Source organism: Coffea arabica, chromosome 6c (genome assembly GCF_036785885.1).
Source record: "Coffea arabica cultivar ET-39 chromosome 6c, Coffea Arabica ET-39 HiFi, whole genome shotgun sequence".
Taxonomy (NCBI): domain Eukaryota; kingdom Viridiplantae; phylum Streptophyta; class Magnoliopsida; order Gentianales; family Rubiaceae; genus Coffea; species Coffea arabica.
In genome coordinates, this window is record NC_092320.1 from 52,519,420 (window position 1) to 52,543,826 (window position 24,407).

At 36.8% G+C, this 24,407-nt stretch overlaps 2 protein-coding genes and 1 long non-coding RNA gene across 3 annotated transcripts; all 3 read left to right on the plus strand.

Annotated features, from left to right (window-relative positions):
- Positions 1 to 1,937: 1,937 nt before the first annotated feature.
- On the plus strand, positions 1,938 to 3,536 carry LOC140008789 (uncharacterized). The gene is made up of 2 exons (XM_072053667.1): positions 1,938 to 2,812; positions 3,071 to 3,536. Exons 1-2 carry the CDS (start codon positions 1,938 to 1,940, stop codon positions 3,534 to 3,536), a joined length of 1,341 nt encoding a protein of 446 aa, XP_071909768.1.
- A 10,252-nt stretch (positions 3,537 to 13,788) lies between these two features.
- Positions 13,789 to 14,496, plus strand: LOC140008790 (protein MAIN-LIKE 1-like). Its single transcript, XM_072053668.1, has one exon. It carries the CDS (start codon positions 13,789 to 13,791, stop codon positions 14,494 to 14,496), a length of 708 nt encoding a protein of 235 aa, XP_071909769.1.
- Positions 14,497 to 14,542: 46 nt separating this feature from the next.
- Positions 14,543 to 16,047, plus strand: LOC140008105 (uncharacterized). Its single transcript, XR_011815511.1, has 6 exons — positions 14,543 to 14,713; positions 14,789 to 15,032; positions 15,131 to 15,600; positions 15,694 to 15,783; positions 15,852 to 15,935; positions 16,019 to 16,047. It is a non-coding gene; the product is annotated as an uncharacterized lncRNA (long non-coding RNA).
- Positions 16,048 to 24,407: the final 8,360 nt, after the last annotated feature.

Here is a 24,407-nt window from a genome sequence, read left to right on the forward strand (position 1 = left end):
TGATGTAAATATTGGCAAGTCTATCAATGAAAATGATTTTTCTTTTGCTCTCATTTTGGATTATTGTCAAAAACAGATTTGTATTACGGGTCCCATTTCGAAGGTGTTGCATCATGCTAGGCCTACCCTTGGCACAAAAAGGGCCCCCCAAATAGGACATGCATCCGAATTGTTTGAATAATTACTAACTCATGTCTTTTTCTTTTTTCTCTTTTTTTGAATAAATTGCAGAAAATCTAGTAACGATTGGTTTATCTAAAGAAGTCTTTTGCATTCTCAGGTAAAATTTCAAAATAGCTTTTCGGAAAAGCCCCATTATTACGCGATCCCGAAGTAAAGCCCAAAGGAATCGTGTAGACATGAGTACTCAATCAGAATCATCCGATAAGGCCGTTGCAACTATCCAGCCAGAAGCTGCAAGTCCTGGGGTTCAGTTGACAGAGTTACTCACAAAATTTGGGAAAATGGCGTTAGAAATGGCCGCTCAGAAGAAGTTGATTGACGAGCTCGTCAGTAGTGGAGTGCAACCTGAGCCTGTACCCACTACACAACCATAATCCGAACCATTTGTTATTCCTCCCACTCAAACCACGTTACCATTTGTTATTCCTTCAATTCAAACCACGTTTGAGGGAATTGTTAACCCGCAATATGCTTATACTTAAAATCCTCCGTTCTATCCCCCTTATGGGCAAGGATTTCAGCCTCAAATCGACCCAAACATGTATCCGAATCCACAAACTTTCCACCAGACTACCGCAGAGCCCGTTGTGCCGGAGCACACTTTTCAAAACAAGCCAGAAATGGGAGAGTCGTCTGCCCAGATTGATATGAAGTTACTTAAACGCTTGGATCGTTTTGATGAATTCATCCGAAAAAGCCAAGGTCTAAACAAACAAGGGGTGTTGGATTATGATGATTTGTGCCTGTTTCCGAACGTGCAACTGCCGGTGGGGTTCAAGACCCCTAAGTTCAATAAATATGATGGAACGGGTAACCCTAAGACACACTTGCACTTGTTTGCCAACAAGTTGGGAAAACCGGTGGATGATGAGAATTTGCCATTGAGATTATTTCCGGAGAGTCTAGAAGGGGACGCCCTTGATTGGTACTCGAATTTGAAGCCAGAGGAGGTGAAAACCTGGCTCGATCTGTCCAATGCCTTCATCAGACAATATGAGTACAACTGCGAATTAGCACCAACCCGGACTACTTTGGAAGGAACGAAGAGGCGACCGTCTGAAGATCATAAGACATATGCCAAAAGATGGAGAAAGATAGCTGCGAAAGTGGAGCCACCAATGACTGAGGATGAAATTATTCGCACATTCATAAAGGCGCATGATCCTCCATATTTCGAAGAAATTTTCCGTATGACTGGTTGTTCTTTTGCTGCAATTGTGAATAAATTGGAAGAGTTTGATGACTTTGTGAGAGCCGGAAAAATTGTTAATGTCTCTGCTCTCAAATCCCAGTTGGATGCTTTACAAGGTCAAGGAAGCAATGTGAAAAAGTCGCCGTTCAAAAAGAAAGAGGGGGATGCAACCTTTATTTGGAACCAAAACCCTTCACCCAGACCCCGATACCAACACAGCCCAATCTACCAACCCCATTACCCTTACTACTCAAATCCGCATCCTGTATATACTACCAATATCCACCACCCTCGACCTCGCCCAAGCTATCCTAACCCACCTTCAGCCCCTTTTCAAATTTCTCAACCGAATCCACCCCAAAATCGACCTCGCCCTCCATATAATCCAAGATTTTCTCCACCAAATAGACCTATTTACAACCATCCTCCACCTCCTGAACCTTACAACCGACCGCCTAGCCGTACATTCACCAATTTAGGCAGGCCTCTGGACCAATTGTATGACCAATTGAAGGCCGCAGGAAAAATTGGTACAGTACCCCCTCCTACCTACCCATATGGCATGCCCGCGTGGTATAATCCACAAGCCGTCTGTACTTATCATTCAGGGGCCGCCGGACATTCGACTATTGATTGCAAGGCGCTTAAGCATAAAATCCAAGATATGATTGAAGCCGGGGAGATTGTAATCCGAAAAAGGGAGGCGCAAGGGCTGAACGTAAATAGGAACCCTTTACCGGAACATGCCAATATCATTGGGGTTATTTTGGATGATACGGAGTATGTGGAACCAGTCAGAGAATTGGCAAGGGAAGCTGAAGTGTTTGGGGTCACAGACCAACCCTTTGTCATGGAATTGCCATTTGAAGAGGATGAAAAGCCCTTTATTTTGGATCTCACGCCAGCTGAGAGTGAGGTTTTGGAGCCGGTAGTTATTGAATTCCCCAAGCAAGAGCCTGTTTTAAGCCTGCAACGAGTGCCATGGAATTATGATGAACCTGACGTACAAATTGGGGAAAAGTCAATTGCAAAGAAGGAAGTGTCAGTGGTCACCAGATCAGGAAAGGCTACAAGTCCATTTGAAAATATCATTCCGATTCAAGCAAATAACTCCAAGCCGCCCGTTAAACCAACAATCACCGAGAAAGAAGTTTTGGATTTCCTTAAGAGAATTCAGAGAAGTGAGTACAATGTAGTTGAGAAGTTGAGCAAGTCGCCTGCCCAGATATCCATGTTGGATTTACTCTTTTCTTCAGACATGCATAGGGACGCGCTGATCGAAGTATTGACTAAAGCTCAAATCCCTAGGGACATTTCGGTTGATAATTTCTCACACGTGGTTGGGAACGTATTATTTACCAAACAAATCACTTTCTCTGACGAAAAATTGCCGGCGGAAGGCATTGGACATAACAAGGCTCTATACATAGTTGTAAGGTGCAATGGAAAAATGCTGCCGAAGGTATTGATTGACAATGGATCCGCTCTTAATATATGTCCTTGGAGCACCTTGGAAAAGCTAGGATTGCAAGACGTCAAGCTGAGGCCTTCAGGGACCATAGTCCGAGGTTTTGATGGAGCGCAAAGAGAGCCAATAGGAGAAGTTGATTTAGTAGTTGAAATGGGGCCCGCCCAGTTTCAAATAACCTGCCAAGTCATGCACTTTTCTAGTGTTTACAACGTTTTGCTTGGCAGGCCATGGATTCACAAGTCTGGGGCTGTGCCTTCTTCATTGCATCAATTGCTGAAATTCGTAGTAAATGACAAGCTGATAACTATATTTGCCGAGGAGGATTGCCTTGTAATCACCGATTCCGAGTCCAAAGAAGAGGGTAGCCGAAGCTCAACAGTGACCCCTCATAGCACATCTGATATTGTCTCCGTCAGTTGGATAACAAAGGAGGAGCAAGCTCTATCAAGGGCCAGTATCATGATGGCTAAGGAGATGATCCGTGGAGGCTATGAATTTGACAAAGGGCTGGGACGAGATCTGCAAGGAATTTTGAAGCCAGTGGAGATTATTGAGAAAAGGGATTCGTTTGGTTTAGGCTTCCGACCGACTGCTAAGGATATCAGAGAAATGAAGGAGCGCAAGAAAGCAGAGAAAGAAGGAAGGCAAAGGGCTCTTGACATTCCACCCCTGCATTATACTTTCCCGTGACCAGCCGAGGTGATCATGTCAGAAATTAACCCAGTTGACGAAATTGAAGCAAGTTTGGCCCAATTGTTCGTTGGGGCAACATTTGAAGATAGTGTTCCAGGCGAAACTGAATTTCCTGACATCCCCGAAGGATCAATTTCCAATTGGACAGCCAAGTCCCTGCCCGTTCGGAAGGAGTTTCGGTAAACTGAAAGGGGTTTATCATTCATGTGAATTCATGAAAATACTTTTGCATCTGTAAATAGCCAATGAAAACAATTTTACTTTTTGACTAACATTTGCGCATGTAAATATTGTTAAGTTTTCATTTCAATTTGCTTTCAATCAAAGGTTTTATAAAATGCACAAGTTGTTCTTGTTATATTGTGTTGTTTATTCGCTTGTTTATATTCATATTATTTGTTGTATGCTTATTTGCTTATTATCCCACATTCATTAATTCTTTCAGATGGCCAAAAATAAAATTATTTGACCCTTTGGATATCACAGTTCTGGAATACGATAATGGCAATCTCTATATCACTCACGACTTGGAGGTCTGTGAATCCGAACTCCAAAGCGAGAGTGATAATGAGGAGGTATTCGATTCTTTTGCAAAGGACTTTGAACAATATGAGGAAAAATCAAACCGAACCTGGAAGAAACAGAAAAGGCTAACATTGGCACTGAGGATGAGGTTAAGGAGGTGCAAATTAGTATTCATTTGAATGAGAGGCAGAAGAAGGAAATGCTTGAATTCTTGACTATGTTCCAAGATGTATTTGCGTGGTCTTATGATGATATGACTGGCATTTCAACTGATGTGGTAGTGCATAGGTTACCCACAGACCCTTCTTTTCCACCCGTAAAACAAAAACCCCGAAAATTCAAACCAAATATGAGACTCAAAATAAAAGAGCAAATTGAAAAATAACTCAAAACCAACATTATCATTGTTTCCCATTACCCAATTTGGCTTTCAAATCCAGTCCCTGTTCCAAAAAAGAGTGGAGAGGTGAGAGTTTGTGTTGACTATAGAGACCTTAATAAAGCCAGTCCTAAAGATGATTTCCCTCTACCAAATATTCACATTCTCTTAGACAATACTGCCGGACATGAGATTGAATCCTTTTGCGATTGTTTTGCTGGCTACCACCAAATTTTGATGGCAGAAGAGGATAGGGAGAAGACTGCTTTTATCACTCCTTGGGGCACCTTTTGCTACCGAGTCATGCCTTTCGGTTTAAAGAATGCCGGGGCTACCTATCAGAGGACCATGACCACCCTGTTTCATGATATGATCCACCGGGAGATGGAGGTCTACGTGGATGACATCATAATCAAGTCTAAGAAGGCAGAGGACCATTTGGTTGATTTGAAGAAGTTATTCGAAAGATTGCGGAAGTACAATTTGAAGTTAAATCCTGCGAAATGCGCCTTTGGAGCACCTGCGGGTAAGCTGTTAGGATTCATTGTTAGCAAGAAGGGCATAGAAATAGATCCGGCGAAAATCAAAGCAATTCGAAATATGCCAGTGCCGAAAACTCAGAAGGACGTGAAAAGCTTCTTAGGGAAGATCAATTTCATTGGGAGGTTCATCGGCCAACTAACTGCCACATGCGAGCCGTTGTTCAAATTATTGAGAAAGAATGTGCCGTTGTATTGGAATGAGGAGTGCCAACAGGCTTTTGACAAGATTAAAGATTATTTGTTGCATCCACCAGTCTTGGTGCCACCGAAGCCGGGTCGACCATTAATCATGTACCTATCCGTACTTGAAGGAGCAGTTGGTTGTGTCCTCGGGCAACATGATGACTCTGGAAGGAAGAAACAAGCCATTTACTATTTAAGCAAGAAGTTCACGCAATGTGAGGCTAATTATTCATTCATTGAGAAAAGCTGTTGTGCATTGGCCTGGGCAGCCCAAAAATTGAGACACTACCTGTTGAGCCATACCACCTATCTTGTTTCCCGATCTGATCCTTTGAAGTATCTTTTGGAGAAGCCGATGTTAACTGGACGTCTGGCAAAATGGCAGATAATTCTCTCAGAATTCGATATTGTTTTCACTTCACAAAAAGCTATCAAGGGGCAAGCTATAGCGGATCATTTGGCGGAAAATTCAAGAGATGATGATTATCAACCCCTTCATACGTATTTCCCTGATGAGAAAGTTTTATTCGTAGGCGCTACAGATGATATAAGTGAGCAAAGCCCTAAATGGAGGCTTTTCTTCGATGGAGTTTCGAATTCTCTCGGAGCTGGAATTGGAGCCGTTTTGGTTTCACCCGAAGGGAAGCATTACCCTGCCGCTGCCAAATTGCAATTTGCCTGCACAAACAACATGGCTGAATATGAAGCCTACATTTTTTGTCTCAAAATGGCTTTAGAAATGGAAATCAAAGAATTGATAGCTTTCAGTGATTCAGATTTGCTCGTGCATCAAACCTTGAAACAGTGGATAACCAAAGATTCAAAAATTCTGCCCTACCATTGTAATCTGCTCACTCTGGCCAAGCAATTTCGAAATTTGGAGTTCAGACATCTTCCACGAGCCCGAAACGCATTTGCCGATGCTCTGGCCACATTAGCTTCTATGATCCAATATCCTGATGAATTGAAGATCGAGCCAATTCCGATTCAACTTCAAGACAAACCTGTCCACTGTTGGGTTGTAGACAAGTCCTCTGACAATGTTCCTTGGTATAATGATCTTAAAGAGTTTCTCAAAACAGGATCTTATCCTCTACATGCTAGTACAAAGGACAAGAGTTTTCTGCGTAGAATGGCTTCAAAATTTTTCTTGAATGGAGAAGTGTTGTACAAAAGAACCTCGGATTTGAACCTTTTAAGGTGCATTGATGAAGATGAAGCTCAATATATGATGAAAGAAGTGCATAGTGGCGTTTGTGGACCTCACATGAATGGCCATTTGCTAGCGAAGAAAATCATGAGAACCGGATACTTCTGACTTACTTGGAGCATGATTGTATAGATTTTGTCCGGAGATGTATAAAATGTCAAATGCACGGTGACATTATACGCGCTCCACCCACTGAATTGCATAGCATGACTGCCCCATGGCCCTGTTCAATGTGGGGTATGGATGTGATTGGTACAATTGATCCTCCCGCTTCAAATGGACATCGATTTATATTGGTGGCGATTGAGTACTTTACTAAATGGGTTGAAGCGGAATCATTCAAACATGTCACGAAGAAGGTAGTGGCCAATTTCCTGAGAGATCACATCATCTGTCGTTTTGGAGTACCCGAAACCCTTATTACGGATAATGCCAAGAATCTGAACAATGACATGGTAGATGGACTATGCGAGCAGTTCAAAATCAAACACCACAATTCTGCCATTTATAGGCCTCAGATGAATGGAGCTGTAGAAGCCGCAAATAAGAATTTGAAGAAGATTATCCGCAAAATGACAGAGAGGCATCGCGATTGGCATGAAAAGTTGCCTTATGCATTGATGGCGTACCGGACTTCTATTCGGACATCGACTGGGGCAACGCCATATTCACTTATGTATGGGATGGAAGCTGTGTTACCAACTGAGGTTGAAATTCCGTCGCTACGAATCCTTATGGAAGCTAAATTGAAGGAGGCCGATTGGATCAAGCAGCGCCATGAGCAATTGACTTTGATCGATGAAAAGCGATTCAATGCTATCTGTCATGGTCAGTGCTATCAAAAACGTGTGGCCCGGGCTTACAACAAAAAAGTCCATCGGCGGGCATTTGAAGAAGGTGATAAGGTACTGAAGCGAATTTTGTCAATGCAAGATGAAGTTAAAGGCAAGTTCGCTCCAAATTGGCAAGGGCCGTTCATTGTCCAAAAGGTATTACCTGACGGAGCTCTTATTTTGGTGGAAATGGATGGACGGGCTTTCCCTCAACCCATCAACTCAGATATGTGCAAAAAGTTTTTCATTTGATCATGCAAATTTTCTTTAGAAATTCATGCAAATGGCGAAATGCAAGTCAGGCCATCTTCTTTTACACTAAAAACATTTTATCTCTACTTGTCCCCTTTGAGCCATCAGAATTTACAAATTTCGTTTGATAACCCTTGGGAATTGCAAACCCCACACTGGGGCAAATTTAGTTTAAGAAGAGAGATAAGAAGAGAAAAACCCTACACTGGGGCAAAATTAGTTTCTCAAAGAAAAATGCAAAAGTGAGAAAATGCAATGAAAAAATGCAAAGAGAGAAAATCTGATCAAACTGGGGCAAATTTTCCTCACTTTCGGAATTGTTTTTAAAGGAGTGCAAACTCAAGTTATTTCACCCCTCGTATCAAATCTGTTTTCAAGCCTTAACCTTTTTTGAAAAACACCCCACCTGACTCCATTACAAAAGCCCAAAGTCCTGGTTTTCGTCACTTGCTACATTTCTATTAGAAAATTTGCTAATCAACTGGCAGGTGATGTCTGTAATGCCTTCACCTAAAATTCATAAGGGAAGTGCATTTTACTGATGCTAACAATCTTTTAACCACATTTCTCAGTTGATCGGGAATGAGGTAGTTCTGCTTTTCTTTTAGGTGAAAACCCACAAGGGCGCCTCAAAAAAAAAAGAAAAAATGAAAAATGAAAAGAAAAGAAAGAGAAAAGAAAGAAAAAAGGAAAAAGCAAAAACAAAAATAAAAGGGTGGGGGCAACCTTGGTGAAAACCCGAAAGGGCGCCAAGGTAGGTTTTCACAACAGTTGAGCTCAAGAAAGAACAGCTGGTGACCTGGTTCATCTAGGATTTTCTTCATATTTGTGATACTTCTGCCAGTATCGGATTCCGAAAAAAATATATCCAAAGTCTTGAATATGATTTTCGTTGGCTAAACTTGTATTGTTCTTTACAAATATTCTTTTGCAAAATGTATCTTTATGAACCTCTTAGTTGTTCTCAATTATTTGTGTATGACTGCTTATGATTGTCTACATTCTTTTGCATGCTCATCTTTGCCTGACATAGGAAATAATCTTGCATATACATTGATTGTTCTATGATAAATTTTCACGCATCATTCTTTCACCATTGAATTCAAATGAATGATAAACCCTAAGGTTTGTGCAAAGATAAGGGAGTCAATCATCAGTTATAGTGAGTGACATGCAACAAAGATGCCACCTAGGTTGGGTAACGTGTTAAATCCGTATTTTATCAGTCTCAGAAATTGAAAGGTTTCAAGTTCGATTAAGGCAAACGTCGCAGAGCAGAAGTAAAAGCATCACAAGACTCATGTTTACACGATTCTCAAGGCAAATCGGATCAAATAATGGTGGCAAGTCCATTATTTCTTCTTTTCTTGCAGGAATGTTGCATTTACAAACAAAAGCAGCCGCTCTCTTTTTGGCGCCTAAATCAATGACAGGCAAAGCTTCCCAGTAAGCAAGGATCGATGTTATTTGCAAAACTCGATCATAAGAAACAACATCAGCTCTCGCTTCAATCACAAAGATCCAAATTTCCCTCTTGGTGCAAAAGTTGAACTATTCTCAGGTAAAAAAAACTCAATTCATTGTTTAAACTTTCCCAGTGAAGTCCTTTTTTAAATTCCGTTCTGGCCAGTCCCGTTTAAATTTCTGTTCGGGTCAGTCCCATTTAAATTCTTGTTCGGGTCAGTCCCATTTAAATTTCTTGTTCGGGTCAGTCCCGTTTAAATTCTGTTCGGGTCAGTCCCGTTTAAATTCCTGTTCGGGTCAGTTCCATTTTCAATTCCTGTTCGGGCCAGTCCCGTTTTAAATTCCTGTTCGGGTCAGTCCCGTTTTAAATTCTCGTTCGGGTCAGTCCCTTTTTAAATTCCCGTTCGGGTCAGTCCCGTTTATATTCTCGTTCGGGTCAGTCCCGTTTTTAAATTCCTGTTCGGGTCAGTTCCGTTTTAAATTCCTGTTCGGGTCAGTCCCGTTTATATTCTCGTTCGGGTCAGTCCCGTTTTAAATTTCTGTTCGGGTCAGTCCCGTTTTAATTTCCTGTTCGGGTCAGTCCCGTTTTAAATTTCCTGTTCAGGTCAGTCCCGTTTTAAATTTTTTGTTCGGGTCAGTCCCGTTTAAATTCTGTTCGGGTCAGTCTCATTTTTAAATTCCTGTTCGGGCCAGTCCCGTTTTTAAATTCCTGTTCGGGTCAGTCCCGTTTTAAATTCCTGTTCGGGCCAGTCCCGCTTTAAATTCCTGTTCGGGTCAGTCCCGTTTAATTTCATGTTCGGGTCAGTCCCGTTTTAGAATTCCTGTCCATTCGGATCATTCTGCAGCCGAATAACACAAGTAAGTATTTGGTGTCTACTTCTTTGTCTTAAGTTTTTTCAAAACTCAGACAAAGAGGGGCAAAATGTAGACACCAAATTTTAAATAGTTTGCATGTTGCATCTAATTCATGATTTTGTTTTAGATTGTTTGCATTTTAGTTGTTATTTTTTATTTTTATTCACTTAACTTTTATTTGTCTTTTATTTGCTAATTATTTTTAGTTTTATTTGTCATATTAATTTTGTTCACGTTTTAGCTTTTAGTTTTAGTTTTAAGTTTTAACGTAAAATTTGTGAAAAAAAAAGAGAAGAGAAAAAAAAAAGAAAATGGTTCACAAAATACGTTCATTCCTCTTAAATTCAATCTTTTGGCATTTTGTTATTTTATTTTTGAAAAAGAAAGAAAAAAAGAAAAGAAAAAAAAAGAGCAGAAAAATAAAAAATGAAAAAGGGAAAAATGGAAAATGATGCAAAATGAGAAAAATGAAAAAAGGAAAAAATGGAAAGTTGCATTTTTGTTGTTTCTAGTTTATTTTTATCAAATGTTAATTAAGTTATTTTTGTTATTATTATTATTATTATTATTATTATTATCAATTTTGTTTAATTAATTAACTAGTTGAAAAGATTAAAAAAAAAGGAAAAAAAAAAAGAAGGATGGCCGCGGCCGCGACATGCAAGCTGCACATTTTTGCAGCTTACAAAGGACAATCACAGATGCCTCATCGGATGGCTAGAGGTGAAGGCAATGGCAAGCCCTTCATCCTCACCATTGGGGTGAGGGTTTAGGAACTTTGAGTTCCATATAAAAGGGATGAGAAAACAGCAGCCGCAGGAGGTTTTTTTTTTTTGGACGGCTAAAACTAGGGAGAGCAGGGAGAGTTTAAGGGGTGGAGGAAAGAAAGTTACGAAAAAAAAACTGGGGGCAAGAGGGTAGTAGAAGAGAGCTTCCATGAGAGATAGAAGCAGAGATTGAGGAAAAAACTGGAAGAAAAACCAGAGGAAAGAAATCTGGGGCAAATTTACGGCTGAGTGAGGGAGAGAAAGGAGAGAAACCAACGATAAAAAAAGGGGCTTCGGAGGAGTAGAAAGGGCAAGCTTTCGGGCCGAGAAGGAAAAGCTGGGTGTTGAAGGAGACAAGGGTTTCACAGAGATCCATTGCACCAGGATTTGGATTTGGTTTAACTCCTAAACAGCTAAAGGTAATCTTTCTTTCCCGTATGTTCATAGGTTATGTCATAAGCTTCAAAATCTCCGCTGCTATGGCCATGGCCACGTTCTTTCGTTTTCTTCTTTCCTTACACTTGCTATCTGTGTATTTGGGTAAAGAAAGGAAGAGGCTTTGATTCATGTTTTGCCTCAAGCAATGTTTTTTTTGTTGCAAAGAGGGAGTATGAGCATGTAGAATACATCGATCAGAGTTTTTCCCTCTAGGACAATTTATCTCATGATTTTCTGTTTCTTTTTCCCGTACAAGACTAGAACTTTATATTTAGTTGCTGAAGTTGTGAACTTGTAATCCTTTTTCGGGCCATGATTTGATGATTACGGGTAGATTGGCGTTTGTTGGTATTTCAACATGAACCTCAAAAGCTATCAATCTTCACGCATTTTTTAGTTAGTTTTATCATTTTGTATGCCCCTCGAACCCCTTTTCCCTCCATTTTAGGATTTTTGCATTTCATGCTAGTTATAGGGTTCATTTGCTTGAGAGTCCCCTTAAATATGGGACATAGACGAGTGTGGCTTTTTCTAAGCCTTAGCACGCTTGTATTTCCTCTATAAAAGGGCAAATTGAGTCACGATTTAGGTATCCCTGTACCCAATATGCATGAATTCCCTAGGCTCATGCATTTTTAAATCCACTCTACCATTTTATACCCTCATCACACTTTCATTTTTCCTCCCATTTTGCACACGTGCACCTTTATGTTTCTTCACTTGCACACGAACACTTTTATCATCACTTGCACACATGCACTTCATATTATCATTTCACATACCGTACCTTACCCACTCATGTGCACATTTTCATTTACATATTTATTGTCTTTTATTACTTTTTCAAATTCATGTCCTCACATTGCATACATGCATTCCATTCATTTGCATCCCACTCGCATTATTCGTGACTTCTTCAAAGGATCGTTATTGGACTTCACAATTAATGTGATTGGCATCACTCAACCTTTGAAGAGAAATTTCCCCCAATACCCCTAGGTCTAGGGTTTGCATTCATGTAGTGCATCCAAATGTAATAAATTCTTTGGTTAAAACAAGAAAATCTTTGATTAAATCATGCAACTAGCCTTGGCTAGGTCAAAGGGGTGCCTTGGATTTTATCCTTGCCTTCCCCTTTGTCAAATGTGACTCCCGAACCTTTTTCTTTGATTTACGTGGACTAGGAGTCGTTTAAAAGGGGTTTCTTACTACTTTTTCCTATTTTTTCTTTAAAAATTCATTTTTTGGTGACTTGGTACACCTTAACTCATTATCAAGTGGCGACTCCAATTTTTATTTCAAAAACCCTTTTTAAACTATAATTTTGGGTCAAATCGTCGCATTCTCAACCCCCCATTTAGACCCATTTTTTCTTTTAAATCACAATTCATTTCCCAATCACAAAAAAAATACTTTTTTTAAATCATTTATTTATTTATCAAAAAATAGGGCGCGACATAGGAGATATTTTGCTCAAATATCAATAAACTTGTATGGTAAGAAAGTGGTGGTCAAGTCGTGCGTTCAATCGGTAGTGCGCGGGACCCGCCGATTCGCGCCGTTTTTCTTAAAAACACACGTACTAGGGTTTTTACTTCCCATTCACTAACCTTATATCATTGCTCCTAATCACATATTATTTCTCATTTAAAAGTCACTTTTAATCTTCAAATTTAATCCTTACTCTGTACCGAAAATTCATCCGGCGAAAAATCGCGAAAACCCTAATTTTGCTCCAAACTTGAAACCGAAGCGTGAAACTCTACTTTCTAGGTTTATTTGCACTTCTTGTGAAAAGATTGGGTGGTAGGGCTTTAATAAATAATAATTTCCAAATAAAATGGTATTTTTGAGAAAAAAAATACAAGAAATTTGCGAGCCCTCACACTTATAGCTCTCAAACGCAGGGAAGCAACTCCTCTGACATCATTACTTATAATTAAACGCGGGGAAGCTCTCAAAAACTCTTCCAATTCCAACTCGAAGTAGGGCTATTCCTTCATCAGATTGTTGAACTAGCGCTTTCAATCCCCCTCTTCTAACTCCAACTCGAAGTAGGGCATCTCCCAACATGTCGCAGGTCCAAAGAAAAAAGCAACAAACAATAGGTACTCTGTTCTATTCACACTTTCAGTTTCAATCGTTGAAGCATGAAAATTTTGGTTTCTGCATTTAGACTTTGCATTAGACTAGGTGCATCACTTGTATGGTATCAATGTTGGACTTGGTTGTTTTCTTACTCTAGCTTGCTCCCTTGAATCTTTGGTACTTTTGTGGACAATTTCCTATTGTGTTGGATAATGTAGCTTTTGTCTGTTTTTGGTTTGATTTTGCAGTATTTCTTCTTATGGTTTTTTGGATGATGCCAAAAGGGGAGAAATGTTGTGATGATATATATTGATATTTTTGGATGATATATTGTTGTTTTGGAGATGTTTTTGGATGATATATTGCTGTTTTGAACTCCAGCAATTTTTCCTCCCTTTGATGATGCAATGATTTTCTGTATTCATCCACCCTCAAAATGGTAAAAATGAAAAACAATTGTTGCATCCCGCACCTTGAATAATTGTTGAAGCTGGAATGCAGAAAAATGGAAAACAGGATTTTTTGTTGTTGTGTTGTTAAGCACTGTTCTTTTTTGTTGGTTTGTGGCAGAATCTGTTTTTTTTTTGTGTTGTTTCCGTGGTAGTGGTAAAGCTTTGCATTTGGGAAAAGACTAGCCATAAAACCCGCAAGCGGGTTAATCAATACTTTGTCTTCATGCAGGCCAAACTTTGAGGATTCTAGAACACTTAAAAATGATTAGAAATTTTACAGTTGGCGACGATGTGGTCGAAGTACTAACTGGCAGTGGATTTGAGAACCTGCTAAAGTTTACCGGTTTTTTTGGTATACACTGTCATTACTTGGTTCAAGCTTTTGCAACCAAGTATAATTCTAATACCCAAAGCTTCATTTTGGGCCAAGAAAATGCAGTCAAACTCTACTTTGGTTTGAGGGATATCCTTCAGATTACCGGCTTGCCAATCAGTGGCATCCCCCTTGTTTGCCAAGAAGCTCGGGGGGAAGAGATTGCTAATGAAATATTCCCCAATTTGGTTGTTCATTTTGAAATGAAGGGCTTCCATTTGAAAACGTTGCGGGACATTGCTACTCTCAAGGCTTCTGACAAAGAATTTGCACATCCTTTGGACATCAGGGTGCGGGCGACAGTATTGTATTTGCTGGGATGTCTGATTTTTCCAGATTCCTCTTGCACTCATGTGAGAGCTATATATGGATACTTTGTAAAAGACATCAACAAAATATCCGAGTATGCATGGGGGGAGGCATGCTTGGTTGAGATCCACCATAGTTTGTCAAAGTTTTCATCCAGGAATGTATCAAACGAAAAATACCTCATTGGCAGTTCGATGTTTGCATTAATGGTAGGTCATGTTCAAGCACCCTTCCGTTTGAGATTTTTGCTTTCAATTTTACTAATGGTTTCAGGAAAGCTTTTTTAGCTGACATTTTTCCTTCTTTTTGTTATACTTTTTACATTCCAGATTTTTGCTTTGGAGTATATCAAGCTGTTGAGGCCAATGTTTGGAGTTGAAAATCTGCCTTGCTCGTTCCCGTTGCTTTTGTGGCTGGGCTGAAAGCTTAGAAAAATTTTTAAAAATTTCATACCACAATACACGGCTGCAGCAAATAAATGAGTGTCTAGATGATTTGACTGAGGTAAGTATCCAGATTCCTAATTTTATTTTGACTTGGACTGTGTTGGAATTGACATAACAGAACCTATATATGCAGGATAACATTGAGTGGAATCCGTATGATAGGAAAAATCTGCCTATGCCAATTGCATATGGTAAACAAAGGTATATGGAATTGGCTATCATACCCATGTATAAGGTTGAGGTGTGCCTGTATCATAAACCATTTATTGGTTGGAAGCAATATCAGCTTTCCAAAGACTTGAAATTGGAGATGCAAAAATGGCTTCAAGGAGTGGAGGGAAGAAATAAAAATTTTCGTAAGTGCAAAGGCTTGCAAGGTAAAGATAGACAATGCAATTTTTGTTTTACGTGTTTTCTAAGTTAGAAAAAGGTTTTGATTATTAAAAAATTTGAATGTGCGTGTGTTATGCATCAGGTACCGGGAAAAAAAATTACATGGAAATTTGGGGCAAAAAACTTGGTATGGGTTTGCAAGAAAGAGAAAAAATCAGCATGCAAACCTGGGTTCAACATCAGGATGATGGACATGAAGCACATGTTGATGGAAATCAACATGCAACCCTTGAAATCAGCATGCAACCCTGTGTTCAATAGGATGATGGAAATGAAACACATGAGGATGATGGAAATGAAACACATGTTGATGGTGCCTGTAGTCCTAAGAAGTCCCCAGAACAAGCAATGCCAAGATGGGCTGTACAACAAATCATTTCTAGACCATTTGATACGCCTGAACAAGAGGCGAGGGTCCGGAGGAAACCAGAAAAATTTCATGGAATGGTGACATACGAAAGAAAAAAATGAAAAGCACGAGTACAAGACCCTCAGCATGAAAATTTGAATTCTGAGGTTGTTTTTATAGAAGAAATTCCAGGTCATAATGTGGTAAGTGCATGTCAATTGCGCTCTTTTTAATCCTATTGTTGCCTTTTTAATTCATGTCAACCAGAATGTTTAACGTGGTTCTTTTATTCCTAGTTTGGAGAAAATTTGAAAAAAATTACACAATTGGTTGGTGCCTTGGAGGTGAAAGAGAAGACAATGGAATCACTAGCATTTCTAAAAGATGTAAGCCGTGTTCCTTGTGTTTTTCTAGCCCGATTTTAATTTATGTACTAATTTCAGCTCTTAACCAGTGTCATGTAGAAGTTTTTGGAAATTTGGAGCGTGAGTTGGACGCAGCTATAGAATTTTATCTCAATGAGTGTTGAATCTGCAGAGTATGTTGCATTCTGGTGGCCTTAATCAATGAATTTACTGCATTGTTATGTAGCATTTGTGATTTCTTTTTCATCATGCACAGTTATGTGGAGGAGGTAGATGAGAGTGCCGTTCTAGAATGTGCAATGTTTGTGCAGATGCAAAGGAAGCAAAGAAAGAAAAGAAAGGTTGAAGGCCAAAGAAAGCTATTGCATTGCATTCAAAAAATTATACCATTTGTTTACAAATGAAAGGGTTTGGCCTATTTATAGGCAAGCCAAGAAGTTTTTACAATACTCTTGAAACTTCTACATAATTGCCCTCTAAAATTAGTCTTTAGAATGTTCTGTATAAGGCAAGATTCTTATGTGCAAGTTCTAGATTATTCCTCAAGACTCTTTAAAGGATTAGAACACTCTGAAATATTACTAAAATATTTCAAGAAGCATCTAAGTATTGGCCCTAACCTCTATGGCTTCCCATTTGTTCATTGAAGTAGATGCATAGTCTAATTCAATGAATAAATGGAAAGCCATGGAGGTTAGGGCCAATACTTACATGTTTCTTGAAACGTTTTAGTAATATTTTGGAGTGTTTTAGACTGTTTAAGAGTCTTGGGCAATAGTCTAGAACTTGTATATAAGAGTCTTGCCTTATATAGAACATTCTAGAAACTAAGTATAAAGAACTAGTGTGTGGAAGTTTCTAGATTATTGTAAAGACTTCTTGACTTGCCTATGAATAGGTCGAGCCCCTTCATTTGTAAACACATGGCGTAATCCTTTGAGTGCAATACAAGAGCTTTTCTTACCCTCTAACCTTTCTCTTTTTGTTTACTTCCTTCACTTTTGAATAATTTCGCATTTGAAAGTTAGGTTGAATGAGCAACTGTTCATAGTTTAAGCCTTGAATCTTGCTAGTGCTGCATATGCATTGCGTTAATAAGGAACTCAACTAAGGATGCTTAAGAGGAGCACGCTACAAGATAGTTGAAGAGGGTTGTTCATGGCAAAGGCAAAAAGGACAAGTCAGCCGTTTTGATAACCACTAAGGTCATGACTTGGTGCTTATCAATAGTTACATTAACATACATGCAGCCTCAATACATGCAGCCTCAATCTTGCCCGACTACCACGGATTGGATGGGCTTGATGATTTGTGTGCATGCTAACCTTCGTTCCCCAACTGGGTTAGACTTTTGAGTGATTGCGTCCAAATAGCCACGTTGTAGGCAATCTTGTGCATAATACTCCTTGCTTTTGCATAGGATGCACACATCAAAATTTTTGTTTGACTTTTCATTATGACTATTCTTGTCCTTTGCCGTCTTGCTCTCGTGGATGTCACCTGATCGTGTGATTTGTTTAGAATTGTCTTCTCCACTTTTTCCATTACTAGACAGCTTCTTGCTTTTGTCCTAGGTTGAGTTCTTCTAGAACTTGAGCAACTTTTGAGCAGCTCTCATTGCTTGGGAGGCAGATCCTTATCCTTAACCCGCTGCCTTGGCCATGGCTTTAAGCCATCAAAGAATGTAAAGAACGCATTTTTGGAAAACATGTTAGGAATCTTCAGCAATAAGTTGGAGAATTCATCCACGTACTCTTTCATACAGTAGTCCTTATGCTGAGACGGCAGAACTTGGCCCTAACTTCATTTAGCTTTAATTGGTTCACACTTCACCTTTAACTCTACTTTGAATATGCCCCACATGGTAATGGCATTTTCTCAACTACGTCCATTATCACAACTTCTCCTCTACCATATCAATGCAGAATTCTTGACATATAGTAAAACGGTATGGAGCCTAGCGTCATCCCCAAGAATGCCAAGCATATCAAAATAACTTTCCAAACCAAAGAGAGAATTCTCTATGTCATGCACTTTCCTTACCCCAACATACGCCTCTAGATGTGGAACCTCGACACTTAATGCAGCTACTGCAGCACCAGACGCCTCTTGTGTCCTTATCACATCAACGTCGACCATCAAATTTGCAACCTCCTCATGAACGAATGATGGCTTCTCTGTGGACACACTAGCTACCTTTGCTAGTTGGGCTCTATGCATCTCGAGCTCATTCTTTAGTTGGACAACTTCATCATAAAGAGGCTCGACTAAAAGTCTAATGACATCATCCTCCTTGAAAAGGTAATCAATGGCCTTGTTGAGTGGCCCTTGCATGTCCTCTCACAGCTCCTCACATAATGCATCCTTGTCAAGCTAATCCATGCGTTGGCCCAACTCATCCCACCGGTCCAACAAGTGCAAGTATTTTGATTGGATTGATGAGCCAAAATGCCTAATAGGAAGAATTCTTATACCTGATTTATTGAAAAAAAGTGAATAAAATTGAAGAAAATATTGAAAAAATGTAGAAGACAGAGAAATTTTTTTTATTATCATATAATTATAGTGTTAGTTGTCTTGTTGATTCTGAGTTGGAGGAGAAAAGGGAAAGAGAAGCAAGTCACTATAAAATCTAGAATGATGCTTTGCTAAATTTGCAAAAGAAAATTTGAAAGTGTCCTTATTTTATTATCAAATGGAAATTGCATTTTGTGAGAGAAAAATTGCAGAAAAATGGACTTTTTTGTTTCTAAAAATGTCTAAATAAAGTCTACAAAATTGATGTAGAAAGTAGAATTTATGATTGAAAATGTATGAGGTATATATTTTTTATGAAGAAATGGGCATGTTTTATTTATAAGAAAGTAGTCTCCATTTTATATTATTATTGTTCTCAAATATCTCGTCCCAATTTTATATTAAAGGGTCCTTGTGACACGAAAGTATAAATCAAATGAAAAAGTTACACGAACAGGTCCTAATTAGAATTAGAGATTCTAGGAAATCTCTCAAATATTGGAGTAACCAACAAGATTTTGTTAAGTTTGAATAGAAAATGCCTGAAAATAACCTAGGTTTTGCCTTTTACAAATAACAAGATTTATTAGCGAAAAAGAAAGAGCAAGAAAAATGATTAATGACATATAATCCCACAACTCAATCACAATATTCTTTAAATTACAGGCGTGCTTTATTTTGAAATGACATAACCAGCCTTAACTTTCATCTAAAAGACTTTGCTCCAGAAGATGTGCCCACGTTTTATGTTGAACTATCCACTAATAAGGCATACTTCTCACGTGATACATTTTTAACCAAATTGTTTGTGTTTTTGCCAATTATCCTCAATTGACTAAAACTGAAAAACTTTGAGGATGAAATATGTTTTCGGTGCAATTTCAGAGATGAAATTGATCAACAACCCACACATTAGAGATGAAAAGTGTATTTCTCTATATGTCATATACCATTTCTCTTGTTAGACCGCATTGAATAAAGCATAGTTCAGATACCCTAAAAATTAGGGATTCACTTGCATTATCTCTACAATAATAAAGCTATTGCATGTAGTTTTGAATCATATAAATTTTCCTATCACTTTTTATATTTGAAGTTTACCCTCACTATAAGTGTTCCACTGCTGCTCAAACACTGCATACAAAATAACTATTTCAATCCAATAATCACGTTCTCCTCTACTAATCAACTCAAGTATTTGTATTGTGACTAGCTGTGAGTATTTGACACATGCACCCGAATATGAATAAGGAACAAATTAATAGGAGGAAACTATAACACATAAAAATTAAATAGAACAATTCAAAAGGCAATAGTTAGCATGTATTATGCCTAGCATGAGATGATTCAATCAAAATCGTCAAGGCAATTTAAAATCCTTTGTTGAATCTACTGAATTGATATAAGTAAATTGTACTCTCAACCGGGACAGAGCTATTTAGTGTTAAGGGTGGGCAATTGCTCCCTCCTCAACTTTAAAAAAATATTCTTGATATAAGGTAAAATTTCACGTAAGTTTCATTATTTGCCCCTCCCCCTAAAATAAAAGGAATGAGGGGCAAAGTTGTGAAGCAAAAGTATGATGGCCCACCATTATTTATTATGAGAGAGATAATGTAGGAACCATATTTTGTACTTGTATATAGTGGATTCTTGACTGAATTCATTCTCAAAAATTAGGAGACATTTATTCCCTTAAACGAGGAGAATTTATGGAATAGGTAAACAATAAACACATGTATTGGTTTGTCTAACGAATGCCCTATATTTTTGGAAATATAAAATTAATTAGGAAAATATAAGATATAGTTCAAGTGTTATATTTTTTAAAATAAAACACATATATCGTTAAGATATATTTCAAGTGTTATATTTTTGGACATATAAGATTAATCAAGGAAAGTAAATAAATACAAGGGAAGGTAGGCAAGATTAAATAGGAAAAATATATAAATACAAGAAAGAATAATAATTGTTAGTATGTGTGTGTATGTATATATATATATATGATAGGTTAAGTGAATACCAGTTGTGTTAATAAGTGCCCTAAGGGTACCTATTAGAAAAATTCCACATATATTAACTATATCTCTCAAGTTTCCATACATGGGAACTTTTCAATGATCAATCTATTCCTAATTTTTAGGGAAAAATTATAGAATAACTAAACAATTAATGTCTATTATACATGAATTCCTATTTCATTTTTAGTAAAAATTAAGAAACAACTAAATAGTCTAGATACGAAATAAAGGTATCGTGAATTTGTTTCTAATTTATAGCAAAAAAAGTTAAAAGTAACTAAATTGACTTTCAACTTTAGGAACAAATTTCACAAAATCACATGTTGTTAAAACATCTTCTACCACAGCTTTACATCTAGAAGAAGAAAATCTCCTAAAACATTTCATCAAAACAATAATTCTCTAAATGGTGTAGTTAAGTCTTACAAAATTAACAAGAATTATTTCTTGCAAAATTTTTTTCACAATTCACACAGGTCAGTTGAACAACTCAACATATCTCTTCATATTTATTTGATTTTTTGATATTATAACTACTATTATTCTTTGTTGTATAACACTTTTATAATTTTATTCTTATAGCATTAATTTTATCTATCGATTTATTTTTATCTAACATAGAGAAAATATATTTTAACTACTCATAATTGAGTTCTTAGTATATGTAATTAATTGTAGTATGCCTCATATTTGCATAATTTTAACTTTTGTCATGATTTATTCTTTTAAATAAGTGATGGAAAAATATTATGCAAGAAAATTAGTTGAAGACAAACAAGTTGATGAAAAATAGATCCAGTGATTTAGGGCAAAGCTCTACAAAACATCGAGTTGAGATAAATTTATATGATTTTTCATCAGATCCTAGGTTACGTGTCAAAATTGTGAATTATGATACAAATGATAGAAATAAAGTTGGAAGAGCATACTTACAAATAGGGCCTACAATTCATCAGTGCTTAGAATCATTTATTGAAGCAAGTTAGACTATTTTGCAATAACTACAAGATTGAAATTCTGAATATAGGTGATATTCATGTTCTTAAAGAGAGGTCACGGCATAAAATTCCAAGTCATAAATTTACATGTCTACAAAGTTGATTTATTCAACAGTGTTGTAGATATGCAACTTTTGGAGGTTAGTGATTGATTTTCAGAGACAACTACTGAATTGCTTCTTAGCATGGAATGCCTTAATCGTGATAATTGTTTCTCATATTTTAACAAGGAAAAGGTGATGCATTTTTCTCAATTTTATCCCTTGGAGTTTTATCTAATGGATTTAATGGCGTTGGATAACCAGCTATACATTTATGCTTAAGAAAGGATTTTACAAACTTAAAAGAGATTGGAAGTCTAGCTAAGAAATTAGTTGAGACAAAAAGAAACATTGTTTATCCATTGGTTTATTTACTTATAAAATTGGCATTGATTTTACCTGTTGCTACTGCTACTACTGCTACTGTAGAAAGAGCATTTTCAACAATGAAGATTGTAAAGAGTTGGTGGCATAATCGAATGGGAGATTGTTGGATGAATGACTGCTTGATGACATACATTGAGAGAGATATTTCCAATAGTATTGACAATGAAGATATAATTCAGCGTTTTCAAAACATAAGCACTCATTGAGAACAATTATGAATTTTATGTATTTATGTAGAAATAGTTTCATTATTTTATATTAGAATTCAATAAATATTGTACTTAATGGCATTTTTTTAATGTAACTGACAACTTTTTAAATAAAAAATTACTTCAGGTTCTCAATTTTCTTTTCTTTTTACATATTCAAATTTTTGTCATTTTATTGCCAAGTGAACTAATTAATGAATGTTCCTCTCCTAAAAAAGTTGAGCAAACAGGTTAACCACAACAATTCTTAAATTATAGAACTCAAAAAATTCATTAAAAAGATATAGGAGATAAATTTCAAAAAACAATATATTTGGGGAGGCAATTTTACATACACAAGAATATGTGTGGGAGAAGAGAAATAATACTAACAATAATATATTAATCGCACATCATAATAACAAAATTAAGAAAACCAAGAAATTCAAGCAAGGAAGACATTTAAATTTTGTGAAATTACGTAAGTTTGTTTGTGAGTTGTCATGGATAGGGATTTTGTCAAAGACAATTATTAAAAGAAAAGATATGATTTGTTATTTTTTTTACCATTGTTTCAATAATGATCATTTGAGAAATCGTGGTAGTTTCATTGGTGAATAGGTCAATATGGAGGAATTCTTTGACAAGGCAGAATTAGCAACACATTTGTGTACAAAGTACAAGTTGAATCTACTCCCATGTGTAAAAATAAAAATGGGGAACAATTTCTCATTGTCTACACTATGGCGAAACTTGAAATGATGATTCAAGTTAGAGATGATATTGGATTATACGGAGTTTGGTTTAAGGGAAGCAATGTTGACAAAAAAAAATTAATCAAGCTATTTAGAATTTTAATAATTTTAGAAATTGATTTGTTATTTGATAACTAGATTAGAATTGGTATCAAAATTGGTTTAGGAAATGGAGTCAAGTCATGTTTTAGTATTACAATTAGAATAGGTTTCATAATTTTATTTTCTATTTAAGGACTTGAAATCTACGTTTGTAGGTTGAGGAAGTCATCAGTGAAATAAAATTCTTAGTCTCTCCAAACTATCTTATTCCTTGAGTATTGTTTTTATTGTTCTTTTCATCTAAGAGTCTTGTCCACTTAATATTTTACGTTGTTGCTTTGCCTTCTAGGTGATACAGTGTCCCTTTATCTTTTGAGTGATCAATTAGAGTCTTGTGGCTTAGTATATTCATATCAAATATATTTTTTGAGTGGTAATTTATCCAAATTTTCATACATTGCATAAATACTTCAGTTGCATGATTTTTTGTACTAATAAGATTGCCTCAAACCAATGTATTCAAATTTCACTATACTAAGCATTTTTCTCAACCATAATGCTTGAATAGCACTATGTAAAATTGCCATATATTTCGCTTAGACTATGGATAATGTCACCACTTGTTGTTTCTTTGAAAATTATGAAAATATACCCCTACCTAAATAACAAGGCATAATCTGAATTACTTATCCTTTGAATTATGTCACCAACCCAATCACTATATGTAAAGTTAATAAAACTAAAATTATCAGCACATGGATAAAAGCTATCATCAGATTGTGTATCTCTAATGTATCTCAAAATCCTCTTGACTTCTTGTCAATGTGATTGGCATGAAACTCCATAAACCTGCTAATTAACCCAACACCAAAAGTAATATCAAGTCTTGTTGAAATCAAATATCTAAGACTTCCTACCAATCTCCTAAAATTAGTGACATCAACAAAATTTATCACTACGGTAATGTTTCACCAACTTCAACTTCTTTTCAACTGGAGTCAATATAGGCTTGGCAATATTTTTATTTTAAGCTTCTTCAATATATCACATACATACTTCTTCTGTGTAATAAATATGCTATCATTTGTTTGAGAAACTTTAATGTCAAGAAAATACGATATTAATCCTAAATCAGTCATCTCAAAGTGATTAATCATAGCCTCCTTGAACTCTGAAATCACCTTGGTATTATTATCAGTAAAAATTAGATTATCCAAATATAAACGTACAATAAGAATATCACCATCAAAATTGAATTTGATATACAAAGTATGAAATCCATTCCCAACAAGATAAGAGTCGATACGAGTATACCAAACTTAAGGAGTTTGCTTCAAATCATATAAAATTGTCTTTAACTTGTAAACTTTATTTTTTTGGCCTTTCCTCATATAGCTTGCATATTGCTTAACATATATTTATTTCTTAAGAATACCATTTAAGAAAGCAAACTTCACATCTATTTAACAAATATTCCAAGAATTATTGGTAACAATAGATATAATCATACGAACAGTATTAAGTTTGAGAATATGAGCAAAAATTTCAAAGTAATCAATGCCTACCTTTTCATTGTATCCTTAACAACTAATCTCGTTCTGGAATGATCCACTTCTTCAGTTGGCTTATACTTGGTCGTGTAGTCCCATTTGATATCAATTGGCTTTTTCCTATGTGTTAGAGAAGTTAGCTC

Bases quoted from the DNA above. Each gene is read 5' to 3' on its own strand.
- LOC140008790 (XM_072053668.1), top strand. From the start codon at position 13,789: ATGATTAGAAATTTTACAGTTGGCGACGATGTGGTCGAAGTACTAACT.
- LOC140008789 (XM_072053667.1), top strand. From the start codon at position 1,938: ATGCCCGCGTGGTATAATCCACAAGCCGTCTGTACTTATCATTCAGGG. The intron at 2,813-3,070 runs GTGCAATGGAAA...TTTGCTTGGCAG, and splicing joins GCTCTATACATAGTTGTAAG to GCCATGGATTCACAAGTCTG.